The 19,203-nt window shown below is 46.9% G+C and overlaps 3 protein-coding genes across 3 annotated transcripts; 2 read left to right on the forward strand and 1 right to left on the reverse strand.

Annotated features, from left to right (window-relative positions):
- Window positions 1-11,317: 11,317 nt before the first annotated feature.
- On the reverse strand, window positions 11,318-12,990 carry C8R40DRAFT_1084967 (uncharacterized protein). Its single transcript, XM_046227317.1, has 9 exons — window positions 12,846-12,990; window positions 12,751-12,769; window positions 12,425-12,674; window positions 12,349-12,370; window positions 12,203-12,281; window positions 12,030-12,131; window positions 11,916-11,979; window positions 11,740-11,845; window positions 11,318-11,668 (listed from the first exon to the last, which is right to left on the reverse strand). Exons 1-9 carry the CDS (start codon window positions 12,951-12,953, stop codon window positions 11,360-11,362), a joined length of 1,059 nt encoding a protein of 352 aa, XP_046091280.1. The 5' UTR covers window positions 12,954-12,990; the 3' UTR covers window positions 11,318-11,359.
- An 811-nt stretch (window positions 12,991-13,801) lies between these two features.
- On the forward strand, window positions 13,802-15,378 carry C8R40DRAFT_1234459 (uncharacterized protein; the record flags this gene model as incomplete). Its single annotated transcript, XM_046233363.1, has 8 exons — window positions 13,802-13,922; window positions 13,983-14,235; window positions 14,302-14,323; window positions 14,387-14,465; window positions 14,531-14,632; window positions 14,688-14,775; window positions 14,857-14,965; window positions 15,028-15,378. Exons 2-8 carry the CDS (start codon window positions 14,147-14,149, stop codon window positions 15,376-15,378), a joined length of 840 nt encoding a protein of 279 aa, XP_046091281.1. The 5' UTR covers window positions 13,802-13,922; window positions 13,983-14,146.
- Window positions 15,379-17,903: 2,525 nt separating this feature from the next.
- On the forward strand, window positions 17,904-19,195 carry C8R40DRAFT_471600 (uncharacterized protein). The gene is made up of 4 exons (XM_046235170.1): window positions 17,904-18,190; window positions 18,239-18,386; window positions 18,433-18,698; window positions 18,754-19,195. Exons 1-4 carry the CDS (start codon window positions 18,037-18,039, stop codon window positions 19,029-19,031), a joined length of 846 nt encoding a protein of 281 aa, XP_046091282.1. The 5' UTR covers window positions 17,904-18,036; the 3' UTR covers window positions 19,032-19,195.
- Window positions 19,196-19,203: the final 8 nt, after the last annotated feature.

Genomic DNA, 19,203 nt, shown 5'->3' on the forward strand with positions numbered 1-19,203 from the left:
TCGCCACAGAATTCCTTCTCCCTTCCATGGGTATGAGGGAGGAGGGGAAGTATTCCCCTCGAGTTTCGGAACGATCGCCCGTAACGTGCCTCTGCCTCTAACAGTTCCAACATCCTCTCTGGGTCCAATAGGACGTTGTACAGCCAGAGAAAATCTGATCGGTTCGCGGGGGTCATCAGCCACTGCTGGGCCTTCTCTGGGAGGTCTATCTCCAGTTGAGTTCCCACTGTTAGGAACTGTACTCGTAGGTCTGAGAATTCGAGACCGTCTCCCAATATTTCGATCCCCATTGACTCCAATACCTCCCTTAGGACCATAGCTACATCCTCCGGGATACACTCCTGAATTCGAATGACGTCTTCCAGACGCAATGTCATTTCGGACAAGGGTTGTACTGGGAAGTTGGTCCTGCTATGGTGTATTGCGTGTGTACGCTCCCAGTTGGGCGTATTCATAGCTGGGCTCTTCAGGAGACTGGAGAGTGAACTTCCTCGTCTCGGGGGAGGAAGGTTAAGGGACTGTACTGGAGGTGTTGGTAACCTCCGGGATGACGTCCGAGATTGTTCGGATACGGCAGGGGATACCCTCCTCTCTGGAAGTTTCTCCTGTTGTCGTACTGTGAGAGGGTCAGTACTCCCCCCTTGTATCCTTTCGATAGCGGCTACTTGACCGCTGACTCTTCCACCCGCGTTCGAAGCTGACTCCATGTCTAGCTGCGGTATCGGTCCAGGGGGAGGTCCTCTCGTTCCCCAGGTAGGGGAGTATGCGAAACCTCCCATGGGACTACTGGCAGGTTGGGCGTAACCCATGGAGGTAAACCTCCGTTGTGGTGGTCCCATCCCAGGTTCCACTGGAGGGGGCCCCTGAACCTCCGGTTGACGTCCCTCTGGGGTCCGGATGTTACTGGCGGTTTCATCCCCGAACGACTGTTCTGGGATGGACATCAGGCGTTGACCAGCTGCCACTGTGATGACAGTGGAGCTAGCAGCCTGGTTCGATTTTTGAGCTTGTGTCGTGTTTCCACGAGATAAGGCGCTCTTTTGTTTCTTTGATTCGGTTTTGGAACTAGAAGGTCGTTCCGTTGACGTCGCCGACATTTCGTCGCGACGAGTCCGTTCGGTGACGGGAGAGCTTGGTATAATGTAAGACCTGGGTCAAAATAGGTCTTAGGGTAGGTTTTGGTATGTGGAGGTTTATGTTGTAGCGTGCTAGGAGCAGGCTGGAGCTCGAAGGGAGCTACGAGAACCGCGACCGAGGACGGGAATGACCTAGTAGTGGTTGGAACGACGAGATGGTGACCCTTGAGGGGTTCCTAGGAGGTCCAGGGAGGTCCCTAATGCGTAGGGAGGTTCGGGACGAGTGCGGGACCATACAGTATTGCGTAGTAGGAGTTGTACTCGCTAGAACGTCAATATAGAGTTGAGTAGGTAGTTTATGCAACGGGGTCTCGAGGGTGTAAGCTCCCGAGAAGGGATATGCCAGGGAGGGTAGGTCCCTGGGGACTAGGTTGGAGGATGGTCGTCCTCGAGTGTGGGAGGTGGTAACGGAAAAGCAATACGTAGTTCGACGTGAGGGGTAGCTTCGACGTTACCTAGATCGAGGTCCCGAAGCTTACGAAGTAGCTAGGGAGCTCTGGGAGGTTTGGGGAAGAGTAGCTCACCAAGCGGGTAGGCGTTGGGGAGCTTTAGTAATGTTCGAGGGAGCTCGGGGACTCACTCGGAAGGCTTAGACTTGAAGTAAAAGCGTATATTCGATCGTACAGACGATCAGAGAGACAATAGACAGAAGTAGAGAGAAACAGAGGTAGAGAAACAGAGAGTAAAGAGAAATCCGTATGGTTAGCAGGTACAAAGGGACAGGGACTGGACCTATGCAAAAGGGTGTGTGTTCAAAATATACCAAGCTGGGGATCCTTAGGATGTACGAGTACTTATATAGACAGGAGGAAAGGATCAGGGGAACATTGTGTGAAGTGGACATCTAAAGGGGATGATCTAAGATATATGAGAATAGGCTGATGGGTGCGTGGACGAGTTCCCGGGTCTGTCAAGCGGTGGCGGTTGTGTAGGTATCGGGTTCTCGGATACGGTTTGAGGAGGTTTCGAGATGGCGTCTAGGGAGGGAGGGGAGGTTTCCATGAGGCAAGAGGGAGGTTCGGGGTGTTACTGGGGATACGAAGGGAGGAGTACTGCGTTGTGGCTTGGAGCCAGCGCATGACACCGGCATCTGCTTCATCCAAGCCAATCTCCTCCTTGCCTCGTCCGCCTCGTCAATGGGTCCGAATTTGGAACCGAATTCTCGTTTGAACTCTGTCCAGTCTTCGAGACAGGTGTACTCCCCCCTCAGTCGTTGCCGATTCAACGTGTCGAAGTGGGAGAGTGCTGCACCAGTGAGGTGGCTGGCTGCCGAAGCGCACTTGTCCTTATCACGAGCATAGATGGTAGGACGTACTCCAAACATCCTTTCCAAACTGAGGACCCAAGTCTTCCATGCAGACCGGTCGTCACCTGCGAAGCTTTCGATCTTACCGACGTCGAGCTTCGACTCAATGGTAATCCGATTTTTTTCTTCGTTGCTTTCCCACGTACTTCGTCCCTCGTTGGGAGGTCTAGGAGCTGCCTTACGGTGCCAACCTTGTCTTGGATCGTAGTACCAGGGTTGGTCCGGGTCATAGCGTGTTGGAGGTACGTCAGGAGCTCCAGTGGGGAGCTCTCCTCTGTCCTCCTCTCTCCTTCCACCATTCCTACTCGATTGGTTCTGTTCCACCTTGTTGGAACCCTCCGAATTACTATCACCCGGTCCCCCGGAAGGTGGTGGAGGAGGAGGAGGCGGAGGTGGTGCCCCTCCCCCGCTCCTTCCTCCCTGTTCTCTTTGACCCTGTCCCCCTTGACTCAGAGGTCGTTCTCGATCTCTTGATTGACTAGAAAAATGTGGGGGAGGTACTCTAGGAGGGGGGTTAAAACCGCCCTTGCCTCCTCCCTCGTTTTCCAACGCGTACGCTCCTCCTTCTGGTCTCCCATACTCCCCTAGTTCAGCTCTTTGCACTCGGGCTCCCCACTCGTGAATACGTCATCGGTCCACACTCGGAGTATCCGGGATCTGTCCTGCTTGTTCTACCTGGGGGTTTCCATCCTTAGCTCCTGTAGGAGTGTTTCGGTTAAAGGATATTGGTTCCGTAGCTTGCCAGCTCCTTGGCTGGGGAACTACAGGAGAAGGACCTCCCCTCGTGTATTCTCTCCTTACCCTAGGTGCTCGCCCGAATAATCCCGCCGTGTTTCCTGTTTTGGAAAAAGGTCCTCCAGTCGGTACTTCCCCCGCTGTGAATCCTTTCTTTACCTCACGGAGTTGTTCCTGGAGCGTCTCAATGACCCGAGCCTGTTGTTGGATCATTGCTACCGATTCCTGAGAATGTGCCGAGTCGACAACCATGCCAGGTCGGTTCGTCTGAGCTCCAGTTACAAAGGGAGTCCCTAAAGGGGCTCCCTGCGGGGGTACCGCCTCCTCGTGAACTACCAACGTCCTTCGTTGGTTCGGATCCCTTTGACTCTCCGCTCCCACCGCGTGGGATTGCATCGATACCGACCCTTGATAGGGTATGACTGATGGATTGCTCAGTCTTGGAGGAACGTGTACAGGGTTGGGAACCAGCCGAGCTGTCAGATCTTGTCCGTAGATCCGTGATGAATGTTGCGCACCATCCATCCTTACCTCCCCAAACTGGTACCGCTGTGTCGAGACTGGCGTTACCGGTTTCGTTTGCAGGTTAACTCTGGGGGGAGGAGTCGAATTTTGAGCCAAGGCATGTACCGTGGGGGAGGTCCCAGAGCGTAACTGGGGGCTCCTCGTGGCCGTGTTACCGGGGTTAAAGAATTCAGGAACCTCGATACTCCTGGGCGATGAATGTTTCTGTGCCAGGAAACGACCATCAGATCCATGGAGCTGCCTTTTCTGGTCAAATTGCTCCGGAGGGAACTCCCCTACGCTCTCGGGTTCGCATTGAACCATATACGAGGTTCCCCGATTATCCGCGACCAGTCTGCGACGGAATTCCAAAGCTCTTTCTAGATTCGATCCAGAAAGTTCCTCCGACAGCATCAGAGTGTCTGATTCCGCTAGTAGCGTCCGGTGTCAGGTCTCCTGCGAACACAACATTGCTTCAGACTCTTCACTCCTCACCAGAAGCTGGTGCATATGCCTCATGGGCGTGTACGTGTATACCGTCTGTCCGTTACGGACCCGGACGGGACTATCCTGATCAGGCATTGACTCCACTGGGGCCAGGAGGTGAGCCGTGGTGTATCTCCTGCGCCTACGATTTTTTGCAGCAATTGCGTTAGCATCCTCGTTACTTTCCTCATCGATTTTAGCTCCTGCTTCCGCTAGGTTTGCGTTCCGAAGTATTTGGATCGCCTGGTAGTTCGGTATGTTAACCCTTGAAGGGGGAGGTTCAAACCGTACGGCTCCTGATCTGTAGTTAGAGGCTCAGTACAATATACGTAGCCCTGCTTCGCCACAGAATTCCTTCTCCCTTCCATGGGTATGAGGGAGGAGGGGAAGTATTCCCCTCGAGTTTCGGAACGATCGCCCGTAACGTGCCTCTGCCTCTAACAGTTCCAACATCCTCTCTGGGTCCAACAGGACGTTGTACAGCCAGAGAAAATCTGATCGGTTCGTGGGGGTCATCAGCCACTGCTGGGCCTTCTCTGGGAGGTCTATCTCCAGTTGAGTTCCCACTGTTAGGAACTGTACTCGTAGGTCTGAGAATTCTAGACCGTCTCCCTATATTTCAATCCCCATTGACTCCAATACCTCCCTTAGGACCATAGCTACATCCTCCGGGATACACTCCTGAATTCGAATGACGTCTTCCAGACGCAATGTCATTTCGGACAAGGGTTGTACGGGGAAGTTGGTCCTGCTATGGTGTATTGCGTGTGTACGCTCCCAGTTGGGCGTATTCATAGCTGGGCTCTTCAGGAGACTGGAGAGCGAGCTTCCTCGTCTCGGGAGAGGAAGGTTAAGGGACTGTACTGGAGGCGTTGGTAACCTCCGGGATGACGCCCGAGATTGTTCGGATACGGCAGGGGATACCCTCCTCTCTGGAAGTTTCTCTTGTTGTCGTACTGAGAGAGGGTCAGTACTCCCCCCTTGTATCCTTTCGATAGCGGCTACTTGACCGCTGACTCTTCCACCCGCGTTCGAAGCTGACTCCATGTCTAGCTGCGGTATCGGTCCAGGGGGAGGTCCTCTCGTTCCCCAGGTAGGGGAGTATGCGAAACCTCCCATGGGACTACTGGCAGGTTGGGCGTAACCCATGGAGGTAAACCTCCGTTGTGGTGGTCCCATCCCAGGTTCCACTGGAGGGGGCCCCTGAACCTCCGGTTGACGTCCCTCTGGGGTCCGGATGTTGCTGGCGGTTTCATCCCCGAACGACTGTTCTGGGATGGACATCAGGTGTTGACCAGCTGCCACCGTGATGACAGTGGAGCTAGCAGCCTGGTTCGATTTTTGAGCTTGTGTCATGTTTCCACGAGATAAGGCGCTCTTTTGTTTCTTTGATTCGGTCTTGGAACTAGAAGGTCGTTCCGTTGACGTCGCGACGAGTCCGTTCGGTGACGGGAGAGCTTGGTATAATGTAAGACCTGGGTCAAAATGGGTCTTAGGGTAGGTTTGGTATATGAAGTTTTATGTTGTAGCGTGCTAGGAGCAGGCTGGAGCTCGAAGGGAGCTACGAGAACCGCGACCGAGGACGGGAATGACCTAGTAGTGCCTGGAACGACGAGATGATGACCCTTGAGGGGGTTCCTAGGAGGTCCAGGGAGAGAAGGTAGAAGTACGGAACCTAGTAGCGTTGCGTAGTAGGAGTTGTACTTGCTAGAACGTCAATGTAAGATCAAATAGGTCGTAGTTGAAGTGGGTCTCGAGTGTGTAAGCTCCTGAGAAGATATACGCCCAGGAGGGGAGGTCCCAGGAACTGGGGCTTAGAGGTGGATGTCCTCGAGTGTTGGAGGTTGTAATGGAGAAGCGGTACCTAGTTCGACGTTACCTAGATCGAGGTCTTAGAGCTTGAGGAGCAGTTGGGGAGCTTGAGGAGGTTTGAGGGAGGTTAGCTCACCAAGGCGTTTAGGCATTGGGGAGCTTTAGTATTGTTCGAGGGAGCTCGGAGACTCACTCAGATTGCTTAGACGTGAAGTAAAAGCGTATATTGGATCGTAGAGACAACAGACAAGAGTAGAGAGAAACTGAGATAGAGAAACAGAGAGTAAAGAGAAATCCATATGGTTAGCAGGTACAAAGGGACAGGGACTTGGACCTATGCAAAAGGGTGTGGTTCAAAATATACCAAGCTGGGGGCATTGATGTTACCAAGGATACTTATATATAGTTGGGATGAATAGGTAAAGAAACATTGTAATAAACAAGCATCTAATGGGGATGGCGTGAAGTGCGGAGCCCATGAGGCTAATTGATAGGGGATTGTCCGATGGCATACACGAGTCTCGGGACTGGTGGTTCATGGGGGTTTCACAGGAGGTTATGGGTTCATGGGAGGTGATTTTAAGAGTGCGGGACATTGTGGTCCCAAGAAGACTGGGGAGGTTGGGAACTATGTTAAGGAGCTTGTGGGCTATGTGATTCGGGGCGAGGCATGACATCCGCGCTGATGTGCCAATCCATAGGTATAAATACTCCTGTACTATATGGTAGTTCCTCAGTTTAATTATCTACTTAGATCACCTCAGATCATCATTCCTTCTTCCTCTGAAGTCCTAAGGATTCTTGCTTGAGTACTCTCTACCTTAACCTCAGAACTTATATCTTCTTTGGTTCACTCCTTGTTGTTGGCGCTACCACCATTCCAACTTGGCTGCTACTAGTTGTCTTCTCATCACTCTCAATCTCCAGGGACTAGCAGCGTAATGGCGGTGTTGTTAATAACTTCACCACTGTCCCATTTGACCCTCCGCCCTTGGCATGGCTTTCCATTGTACATGATCTTAACAGATATTGATTTACAGGAACACTTCTTCACTGCCCTGCTTCCAGAGATCCAACAAAATTTCATCATTGTAAACATCGCCCAAGGAACTGCTCTGACTCTGAAGCAGGCAATCAAACAAGCCATATTAGTGAACATCTTCCTCATGCCCCCGCACACACTTCTCACACCACTGCTGCTGGCCCTCATGCCATGGACATTGATGCTACTCACACCAGCACTAGAAACATCAGAGAGGCTTTCCTTGCCTGCGTGCGCAGACAATGTTTTGGCTGTGGAGCTCAAGGTCATGTTAAGCAGAACTACCCACACAAGGAAACCACCTGCCGATTCTGTGGACATTGAGGACATTTGGAATCTGTCTGCCAGGACAAGTTTATGGGACTTGGACAAGACCGTGGCCAACGCCAGCAGCCTCGCTGTCATGACCTGATCCACTTCCTCCAAGCTCCCCAGCAACCTCTCTCAACCTCCATCTTCCTTCCCGAACCCTTACACTACCTCCTCATACCTACCTCCATTCTTTGATACTCACAGCAGCTCCCAGGACGCCGGCGTCACCACCACATTAGAGACTAGGGACCTCCCCAACTACATACAACACTCTATCTCCATTAGTAACCCAATCTCGATTTCTCAGTTTATGCACTGTTCCGTTGTTAACTTCCCTGTACCTATTTAAGCAGCCCCATAGCGTCCCAAGCCCCAGCTTGGTATATTTTGAACACACACCCTTTACATAGGTCCAGTCCCTGTCCCTTTGTACCTGCTACCTATACGGATTTTCAATATATGCTTTTACTTCACGTCTAAGCAACCCAAGTGAGTCCTCAACCTCCCTCAACCAATTCTAAAGCTCCTCAAATGCCTATTGTTTCAGTGAGCCAACCTCCCTACTTGCTCCACAAGTCCATGCCTCGGTGCCCCGCTCTGCTGCTTGGTATTCCGAGATCTACTGTTGATTGTAATCTCATCCTTATTGTTCTTTCTCGCTACACATTTTTCTACCTAGGCTCTTCCTTATTGTTTTATCCTTTCTCTTATTGTCTTATTTCTACCCTGCAGGTACTACACGTATAGCTCCTAGTAGTTAGACTGGTGCTCCGCTCCGATGTGCCAATCTGTATGTATAAATACTGCCTGTACAATACTGTAGTCCTCAGTTTAATTATCAACTTAGATCACTAGACCTTCGCCTCTTGTCCTTTAAATCTTCAGGCTTGTCAACTTGAAGTTCTCCTTACTCTGACCTCAGGATTTATAAGTTCTTTGGTTCGCTCCCCGTTGTTGGTAATATCGCCGCTCCGACTTAGCTGCTTCTGGTTCTCTCCTTCTCTACTCACGATCTCTGGGGACTAGCAGCGTAACAGTGGTGTTGTTAATAACTTCACTACTGTCCCACTCAACCTTCTGCCCTTAGACACCTTCTGCCCTTAGACACCTTCTGCCCTTAGACACCTTGTGGCCTCTGGCACAGCTTCACGGTGTACATGATCTTAACAGGGACCTTGATTCTAAGTAACATCAAAGCTCCCTGCCACACCCACCTGTGTATCACTTCTCCATTACCACCTCCACCGCTTGGGAACACAAACCACTACCTATCTTGTCCCGGAACCTCCTTCCTGGGCTCACACTTCCATTGGGAGCTCTCATGTTTGTAGCTCATGTCATCTACTAGCTGTAACAGTCCTATGTTAACATTCCTAGCTACTACAACTCACCTTACACAACCTTCCCACATCTCTAAGCTCCCGGGTTCATCAACCCCCCCCAGTTATTGTCCTAGGGACCTTCCTGGACCTCCTAGGAACCTCCTCAAGGGTCACATCTCGCATTTTGTACTACTACTAGGTCATTCCAGTCCTCAGTCACAGTTCCCATAGCTCCCTTCCAGCTCCAGCTTGCTCTTAGCACACTGCAACATAAACCACTCATCCCAAAATCCATCCTCAAGACCAATTCTGACCCAAGTCTTACACTCGCTGTCAGCAGATCTCAGCCATGGTGGTGGCACCATTCACCTTATTCCCAAATGAATCAGTTCAGATTGCCACCTCAATCCTAACACCCCTCGCCCCAACCACCATATCTGCTACGCCAAACCCCACTAATCCACCCTGACATTCCAACAACCATAATATATAGACCTCAAGGTCATACACCTTTTGGGTAAGTTCCTCATCTGTTTCTCATTGTCATCCATTGTTGAGTCTGCTGGCTCATACTTTTCTTGGCACAGGTTCATGTCAGCCAGATGAATCCTTTGCTTTTTGCCTTGTTCAAATCACTTCATGAGTGCCTGCCAGATCTCTGACACCCTCTTTGTTTTGTCTATTCCTAGTCTAACCAGGTTGGTAATGTTCGAAAGTATAGCTCCAGTGGCAAGTTTGTTGCATGTCTCTGTAAGACCTGGGTCGGAATTGGTCTTAGGGTAGGTTTTGGTATAATGAGCTTACGTTGTAGCATGCTAAGAGCAGGCTGGAGCTTGAAGGGAGCTACGGGAACCACGACCGAGGACAGGAATGACCTAGTAGTGGCTGGGATTGAGAGATATGACCCTTGAAGGGGTTCCTAGAAGGTCCAGGGAGGTCCTTAAGGTGTAAGGAGGGAAGGTAGAAGTAACGGGAACCAGTAGGCATAAGAGTGTTGCGTAGTAGGAGTTGTACTTGTTAGGAGGTCAACATAAGATCGTGTAGGCCGTAGTTGATGTGGGTCTCGAACGTGTAAGCTCCTGATAAAGTATACGCCCGGGAGGGAGGTCATGGGAAGTGGGGATTAGCGGTGGACGTCCCCAAGTGATGGACGTTGTAACAGAGAAGCAGTACATAGTTCGACGTAAGGGGTAGCTTCGATGTTACCTAGATCGAGGTCCCAGAGCTTGTGGAGCAGTTGGGGAGCTCGAGGAGGTTTGGGGAAGGTTAGCTTTCCAAGGCAGTAGGCATTGGGGAGCTTTAGTATTGTTCGAGGGAGCTCGGGGACTCACTCGGATTGCTTAGACGTGAAGTAAAAGCGTATATTGGATCATATAGATGATTGTAGAGACAAAGACAAGAGTAGAGAGACAGAGATAGAGAAACTGAGAGTAAGAGAAATCCGTATAGTTAGCAGGTACAAAGGGACAGCGACTGGACCTATGCAAAAGGGTGTGTGTTCAAAATATACCAAGCTGGGGCTTGGGACTATATGGGACTGTTTAAATAGGTATGGAGAAGTTAACAAGGGAGCATTGGGGAATCCGGTATGTGTGAGGTAAGTGATTGAGATTTAGGGACTAATGGGGGTTGTGGCGGCGGACGGGTTCTATGGAAGGAGTTCAGTATGAGTATGAATGTATCATGGGAATCCTGGGTGCATTGTTGGGACTGGGCCAAGGCGGGGGAGCTTATGGAGGAGGTGCCCGGGAGGTCCCGCGATGAATGAGGCAGTCTCGTGATGAGCTAGAATGACAAGGGGGGTTCTTGGGGGTTGGGTAGGGGTAGGGTAGGCCGGTCAGGGCATGACAGTCTCCCATTCCTCTAAGCAGGGTGTAGGGCTGAAAAGAGGTGTAGGAAGATGGGTCGGTGGGTATATTGGCCCAGGGTAGTTACTTGGCCTTGGTATCCATTCAATCCTCTTGACTGTACTGCAAATGTGATTTCTCATTTGAATGGTCCCTAGTTATCTTCTCTGATGAGCTGTTTTTTGTTCGGGAGTCTTGGTATGCTCAGGCTATTTCCGAATGCTACTCTGGGTTCTTTCACTACTGATATGCTTTTGTCTCTGATCAGAGCTTGAGTCTCATAATCTGTTAGTGTAAAGAATCTCAGTTGATGGTGAAACAGCTGTGCCATTACTGTATATACCTGTTAGTGTAAAGAATCTACTCAGGGGCAATATATATTTCCATGCATAGAATATACCATCAGGCTCACCTTAGTTGATGGTCAAACAACTGAGGTGTCCAATTCTGTCCATCATGTGATAAGTAAGTTGAACTGTACAGTATATTGTCATAACGCTGTTTATGTATTTGCGGCGGGGTCGTACATACAGAGTGCATCCCCAGCAAGACACACAGAAGATACATTTCCACCGGATATTACTGACACATCTGTTTTGCAAGCTGTAAGTAGCTTCAAATTCAAAGACTACTTCTCTGGAATTGAGTGACTAATGATTTCTTTAAATGATAAAGCCAAAAAACTTTACGTTGAGGAGCATTCAAGCTCGGTGGGGAATGAAACTACCAATCTGAATACTCCTCAAGGGCAGAATGCGGAGCTAGTTGTAAAGCCTGATCTGACTTGATAATTAAGTCTATTATATTTATCCAGTCTAACATCTCTAAGCAATTTAATGTCTGCACAATGGGGATTTTCATCCTCGTCTATCTGCAAGGAAGAGGGGGGGAGGGGGGGTAATCTGCCATGGCATTATTAAAGCAGGGTGCGAAACCATTGTGCTCCCAGAACATGTATCATTTTGTTCCCTTTTTACAGAACCTTGGCCACTTGTAAAAAGCTCATATCGGAGCTTGAAGGGCTGGATCAGCAGCTGCTCAGAGGGAAGTAATTCAGAGGCCTGATTTTCAGCATCTCGAATGGGTGTTGGATCAGGTAAAGGCACATGGCAAGAATCATCTATGCCCAACCCAATCCGAACAGCAATCAATGTTGATGCAATACCCTGTCAATGCCAGTAGTCCAGCAAAATATATCATAGAAATCTAGTAAAATTTGCAAGAGTAGTTCACTTACCACAATCTGTGTCAATGCACAGGGGCTCAGAATAGTGTCATGACCAGAGAAGTTGAGAGTCATCCACAGAAGAAGGAAAATGGGGGTAAGAGTAGCAGACTCCAGACTTTTTTTCAATATCCCAGAAGGCCAGAAATAACATTAATGAAGGACAGTTAGGTTGATTGTTCACATACATGAGCTTCACTTGGCAAACAAACATGTTCTTGTTGCATTGATTCCACCACCATATTCGTCCAGCTGGTAAGGAAGGATCAATGGGGAAATGAAAATATTGGTTATTCACTTACCTATCATCCCCGACAAATAGACATTCTGTGCAAGTGTTACATAGATGTAAGTCACATAAGCTGTCTGACCAGATTTTAAAGCAGTTGTGACTATCCACAGAACTTGAGGATTGAAGATAACATGTATTAAAATTAGCCCAATTTCCTCATCCAGAGTGAATCAGAACACTTGCTAATACACGCAGGCACGAGAAGGAGAGAGACAATAATTATGAGCTTTCTCGAGCTCCAAAGTCTATAGCAGCGATGGATCTGGAATACAAGAAAGTCGACAGTCAAAAATATGGTTTATATGAATTGAGGACCTTATAAATCTCACCTTCATAGTATCAGCCAATAAACTAGGGTACTTTATAAGAATATGAAAATACATTCAGTCAAATAGAGTACTTCACCCAGCAACAACAAAGAGCAGTTCCATAGCAGACTTGAAAGCAACTGATTCATTTGAGGTGCCAATGTATCCAGAGCTTTGAGACATAGAAAACGGGAGCAAGTATACTGTGCATATGTAAACAAGATCAAGGATAATAGATGCTGTGGCTAGTGTAAAGAACATGATTGTTGCAATAATATATGCATTTCCCGGTGTGTATTTTTTTCGGAAGATGTATATGCTGAGACCAAAGAGCACTGAAAAAATGCCTGCATTCAGGATATGATGACCATCCGTGAGTCATATCCTCTTGAAGTTTACAAGCAGCAGGAGCAGTGACCTTACCATATAATAGGAGTCCAAACTGGTTCAACACAAAGCATAAATCCAGGAGAACTACATCAAAATTCAGCTCCAACAAAGAATCTATATCTCCGTACAATGATTGGAAGGATTATTGTGGCATTCAAAGCCTGTTGGAATACTACAGGTGATTCGAAAATAATGCATGTTGTGTTTTCGGTGCAAATCAGGTCTCGATGGAGCATGCTGGAGCGCAGGTGACAAATTTTGAAGAGATGAGGATGGCAATGAGGACGTCTGGTTGAAGTATATATACCGTCCTTCACAAAAATATCTCAAGTCCTGGTTCTTCATGAATCATTGGGTAGCTTGTGAATGGACTCGGAACTGAAGTGTGGTACATTATGAATCAAAAGATCGGGGTCATCATGAAAGATTGGTAACAAGGGTTGTTTTCAAGTATGTAGCACTATTCGGAACAGTAATGATTATGATGGCCCTAAGCCCGATGTTCATGGAATCTTCCAATGCAAAACAATGTGAGGAGACTTTCGGAATCAGCTGTAATGAGAAACCTTACGTGAATCTGGCGCGGATACGTCACACCACATTGGTTCACACATTGACACTTTTTTTTCCCGGTGCTCATTGACCTTCCCTCATCTTAGGGCCAATTTGTCCGTCTTTGCCGGTGCAGTCAATGCAAACAATTTGGATGTCCGATTTGCGGATTTGCATGACATTTCAAACTCTCGCCGTACTCGACGGACCATGTGGTCTGTGGAAACAGGTGTAGAGTAAGTAATCGCCTGAACATGAACAGCGACTAACTGGTATTGATGACGCAAGTCAACAGGTTTGTGTGGAGTAAATAGAGTCTTTGGAAAAGGCTAGCTCCGATTTTATGGTAGGGTAACTATGTATAAGTCGGGTAGCTTCCCTCCGAATCCCGTATTCCATCCCACTAGCACATGCATCGTCGAGACCCCTCTAGTGCACTCTGCCCAGAAAATGCGACATGCATGGTTTTTGAATCACTTTCAATCTTACAATAAATAAGTCTTGAATGCTATAATTATTCCATTGGCTGTATGTGCACGGGCCATTAGCATTTGCCCCATCTCTTAGTATCCTTACTCATTATCTCCTTGGGTTCTTCCTTTTGGTCAAATAATCTTGAACCGCACTCAATCAGCTTGAATTACTATTATACGGTTAGATTGATTTCACATTCACTGCAAATCTGTTGAAGATAATCATGGTTGTATATGTAGGAATTTTTGTTGTACTTTTTGGCCTCAGCGTGTACATCTTCCGACAGAGGTTTACACCTGGGAAGCTTTATATCACTGCCACCGTTCTTTTTTTTATAGCTGCTACTGCGTCCGTCACGCTGAATCTCATTTCCGTGTGCACCCGCCTGCCACTACCATTCCTCATGTTTAGAGGTTCAGTGTACATTGAACTTTCAGGAGATGGGGCACTGGCATTTGTGTCTTCTGCTGAAGCTCTGTTCCTCTTTGTTGGGTGAGTAAATATTTCTACTCAATGATTCTAGAATGGCATGTATTTACAGACCACTAATTCCCATAGGTCATTATCCGACATCATGTTGGTGTGTGTGACTACAAGCTTTTTTCATAATGAACATTCTGAATGCTGGATTTGGTTGTCCCAGTTACAACGTTGTTACCGCCTTTGGAACTCCAAAAAATATGTTATTGTTGTCCCTGCCTTTTTGATACCTGCCTGTGTTGGTGAGTTCTTAGTGCATATTCTCATGTGAATTCTATAAGAACTGAATAACTTGGTATTTCGCAAGTTCTCTGGATAGTGACAGCAGTTATTGGACTGGAGGATATATCTTATATGCCTTATATCCTTGTCACACTTGCTCAAAATCTATACCTGTCAGGGATGATAGGTAAGCCCAACTGAGGTTGGTTATTTATCTGCTAATGATGCTGAACTTATGATAGCCGGAAGGATGTACTGGCTGAACCGTAATATGAAGACCATCTTTGCTGGTCAATCTAGTCAAACTCCTTCAAAACCCATCATTATCATGTATGTGCTTGAAACATCATAGTGATTGAATGATCAGTGTTCTCACATTTTTCAAATCTACACCATTCCTGCACTTCAAAGTCTTGAGTCTGCCATTATCACACCAATATTTCTGACTGTATGGGTCTCTTTGGAATTTTCAAGGAGAGGAACATCTGTTATAAGTCCATGTGCATTAATCCAGATTGTGGTCAGTAAAGACTTATTCCAAAATTGCTCTGTATTTGTGTTTTATGATCCTTCATCTTACAGGGAATAGCATCAACATTGATGGTTGTGCGCATAGGGCTTGGAATAGATGTTCTCTCAAGTTCTCAGACATGTACAACTCAAATTGAGGTGGAAAATCAAGGAAGTGGAGAACATCATCTGGAATGTAACAACATAGGCACTGCTGGGCAACTACTGCAACCATTCGAACTTCAATATGTTTCTGGAGATCAATCAGAATACATGGTAGATCGCTCCGAACAGAGCACCACAGATGTTCCCTCGACTAGTAACCAGTCATTTCAACCTTCCACTCTCAAATATCCTCAACCTCCACCCAGTAATACTTCCGGAGTAGGAAAAAAGAAGAAGAAGGGACTTATCTCTCCTTGACCTGATGGTTAAGAACATTTTATGTATTTGGTTGACTGTCTTGGATGAATAGACTTGAACCCGGCACAGGTCCATGATGGCACTGAGATCAGGAAGATCCCGCTTACCCACGCATAAAGCATTGAAGTTACAAGTCCGATATTAAAGGTAGGATCAAAGACCCCATCATAACACTAGCTGTGGATGAAAAACATAAATACATGATGAGCAGCCTTCAAAAATTTCCCCTGCGGTAAGTTCTCAAAGCAATTTTTGGAGCCATACACCTTGACACAACAGGCATACTGTTACACTTTACAACTATGCTAGTTGATTGCTGAGTCTTTTCCTGTTGTAAGAATAGAGCCTCTAATGGTACCAGGCTGTTATTGTCCATACATCAATGAATACTACTGTGACCGATGATGAATAGATAATTCTTTGTGCACAATGGTACAGCTAGTGACATTGTCCCTATTACGTGTATGTAGATTGGTGATTCTTCATTAGGAGATGATTTAACAGTGTTGGTGAGCCCCATAACCCACTTCAAATTGCTTCCCAAATCCCATTTTCAAAACCCTTCCAATTCCTTCCCAAACACCATCATTAACACAAATTCCTACATTTCTAAACTCTTTCTTGGCCTTCACTATCAGCTAGCAGCCGACAATTTTAAATGCTTCATTCTGATTGATAACCCAACTTTGCAAAATCAATTGTGGTACATTTTTATTTACTTAAAACAATTTTAGCAGGTTCGAAGTCCCGCAATACTTAAGGATTCAAAAATTTGGAATGTGTGTCTTTGGAGAGGCTAGTGATCTACACGAGAAGTGAGTGAAATTGTTTCCTGCTACTTGATAAAATAATTACCTAATTTACTATGACCGTAGATGTCTGTTTTGACATACTTATTCACAATGCACTACTCATTTGGTTCGGAAGTTCTGTAGTCCAAATTAGCATGCCCTTTATGGCTTTAGGACATGATTGCTTCATATTTGTGCTTACAGCTAGAAAGACTTTGCGACATTCTGTAGAGATGTCAAGACTTGGACAATCCAGTGTTACTCAAGTCATTATCCATGATGATCTGTGCTCCTGCTTGAGTCGAGTTCCGTGGTATAATGATTTGTTTTCCTATTAGAAACTCTTTATTTTCTGTGAGTGTCACTGAAATTTCGACTTGACTTTGGGAGCTTATGATATTGAAGGAACCACGCTTTTAGTAGCAGTACTTTCTGCAGTGTGTTCAGTGGTTAGTACTCACTGAGGTACTACTACATTTCTTACAACTCATTCATGATAAAAGATTGCAACAAATGATGAGGGCAACATGGTTTGTTGTTAACTTATGACTTCTTCAGAGACCATATCGTACTCAAACTCTTTCCAGAATTTCTCGAATTTGCTGCACCATTTTTAGCATATGAGCCAGCTATCTGGAACATGTAAAGTCTCAAAAGGAATGGAGAATTCATCAAAGTTCACTAGATTGCCTAATCTGCTTATCAGCTGCCTTATGCTCAATTTGCATACATATTGCACATTTGATAGCAGGACAACAGCAGGAATGATCCATGTCTCATCATTGAGCTGTGCATCACCTACAGCTGCACCTGCACTCACCCCAGTCGCTGAACAATCATGTTCAGGACTATGAACTTGTTGCATGTAATACCAGTCCACCCCATCACATAACAAAGTAACCAATAAACAGCATATTGCTCTTTGTGATGTTACACTGGGGGCAACACCTTGGTATGATGCTGTCCATTGACTTGCATTTTTGCGGTTTGAACGATGACAAGCTCTTCAGTGGGGGTTCTGACTTCAGCAGCTTGAGATTCATCTACATAGGCCTTTGGGATGTAGTAGTGGAGAAATCAAACATACAATTGAGGGATGACAAAGAATTGAGCAAGAAGGATGTATGAGGAGACCAAGTAACATGTCCATTTGATAGTTTCGAAGGGTACATGGATATTGAGAACGGAGATGTGGGGAAAACAGAATAGGGATGTTTCAAAATCAATGCCCTTTATCCAAACACGAGTACTGGTCTCTTGTTGAACCTATGAAGGAAGAAATCCTAATAAAGTCAGTGCGAAATAAATCAGGCGGAAAACACTCACATGCATTGCTCGCTTGCAATACTTTAACCTTTTTAGTGCCTTGTTCGGGACGTCTTGGTGACTAGCACAATGTGCAGATATAGCGGAGAGGCTTGTTCAATGGCTTTTTAGTGATTATGATGCCATCTTCTTTCGGTCGATATAGATGCACCAGCGCCCTTGTTGGATATAGTAACCTATAGTAACAATAAGTTACCGCGTACAGAACCAAAAAGGATGATACTCGCACCTCTTGCTGAGCATGGAACACTGCGTCGTGCAAGCTACGTCTCATTGTACCAGTACCACCCGACGTGAATGTGATTTTGCCTGTGAAAGCCGCAAATTCGACATAACATTCTTAAGAGCTACTTACTTAGCAGCAACAGCGACAGATCGATCAGGCCTAGTCAGGAGTCTGATGGTGGTCCGCCGGCGGCGAGATTTTTCCATACTTGCCCACGGTCTTAAATCCTGTCCTACATTGTCTCATCTGGTGTATACCACATATAAGACCGCCCATTATTCAGAGAATGTCTAACCCCACTTTACACGCTAAACCATGGCGTATAATTATGCCAAAGCCTTTGGTTGGAATTCGGTCGCCGCAGCAGCAGTATTCGCTGCCCTGTACTCCGCTCTTGCGCTTTATTTCGTGGCCAAGATAATCCAGGAAAGGAGGAAGGTCCTTTTCACTATGACCTTGTTTTGCACCAGTGAGTTTGTTACTCGGTTTTTACGACTTGTCGTCATGCTTTCTTCAGTCCGAGTTGCTGCATTCATCATGCGTGCCATCTCCGCGGGCGTTGCCAGTGCGGGGGATAACGAGGGTGTTTTCATCGCAACAGAAGTTCTTTTCTCTGTCGGTTTCTTTGGGCTACTATACGCTACATATAGTCTCGTTATGGATAGGTGCGTCTCTACCATAACTATCCGACCTGACACTGATTCACCTCAGGCTCGACTTGTGCGACAACGACGATACAGCATCTATCCCTACTCCTATCATCGGAAACCTCCTACGACTCACTCGTAACCGTCGTCTCTTTCGTACGGCCTTGATCGTCCCCGTGGCTCTGGGTATTGCTGGTATCAACTTAGCAAGCAGTAATCCAACAAGCAGCACTGGGACGTCTTTGCGAGAAGCCAGCGCCATTATCTTTCTCATCCTCACTGTCTTCCAAGTTTTCCAAACCCTCGTTCTTATTAAAGCCGAACATGAAGGTATGTCGTGCTCATTCACTGCCTTCAAATAACCGATATCCATCGTGACGTTCAGGAAAAGACTCTTTAAAATCCACCTTCACCTCGTTTGGCACCAAACACGCTTCCCTCCTTTTCGGAATCATCTCGCTTCTCCTACTCGTCAGGGAGATATTCACCGTCGTGACTATAAACAATATCGCCGAAGCTAATAATGAACATCTATGGTATCCCCTCATTGCGTTGCCGGAAATTTTATGTGTACTAGTGTACACTGTTCCTGGAGTTATCCCTCCGAAAGGATATTCTATTGATTTACCTATTCCTCAGGATAGGGATCGATCGAAATTGTAGGGATGAGCTCAGCGGTTACTTTTCGTTGGATATATGTATTTCTGCAGTGTTAAATACATACTACACATATTGTTTTCTGAATATAACTGTGGAAGGCACCGGTGTAGATGTTGACGAAAATATCGATTGGCTTGAAGTGGTGGGAACAACAGCAAATGGCGTACATAGAGGA

This window comes from Lentinula edodes (genome assembly GCF_021015755.1).
Source record: "Lentinula edodes strain Le(Bin) 0899 ss11 chromosome Unknown C8R40scaffold_3, whole genome shotgun sequence".
Lineage (NCBI taxonomy): Eukaryota > Fungi > Basidiomycota > Agaricomycetes > Agaricales > Omphalotaceae > Lentinula > Lentinula edodes.

What these genes read in the sequence shown, in the direction of transcription:
- C8R40DRAFT_1084967 (XM_046227317.1), bottom strand. Translation starts at nt 12,953, where the DNA reads ATGCTCCATCGAGACCTGATTTGCACCGAAAACACAACATGCATTATT. An exon ending in CTGCTCTTTGTTGTTGCTGG is followed by an intron (nt 12,371 to 12,424) that starts GTGAAGTACTCT and finishes AAAGTACCCTAG; the next exon opens with TTTATTGGCTGATACTATGA. An exon ending in GTTTGCCAAGTGAAGCTCAT is followed by an intron (nt 11,846 to 11,915) that starts GTATGTGAACAA and finishes ATTGAAAAAAAG; the next exon opens with TCTGGAGTCTGCTACTCTTA.
- C8R40DRAFT_471600 (XM_046235170.1), top strand. Translation starts at nt 18,037, where the DNA reads ATGGCGTATAATTATGCCAAAGCCTTTGGTTGGAATTCGGTCGCCGCA. An exon ending in TATGACCTTGTTTTGCACCA is followed by an intron (nt 18,191 to 18,238) that starts GTGAGTTTGTTA and finishes TGCTTTCTTCAG; the next exon opens with TCCGAGTTGCTGCATTCATC. An exon ending in TATTAAAGCCGAACATGAAG is followed by an intron (nt 18,699 to 18,753) that starts GTATGTCGTGCT and finishes CGTGACGTTCAG; the next exon opens with GAAAAGACTCTTTAAAATCC.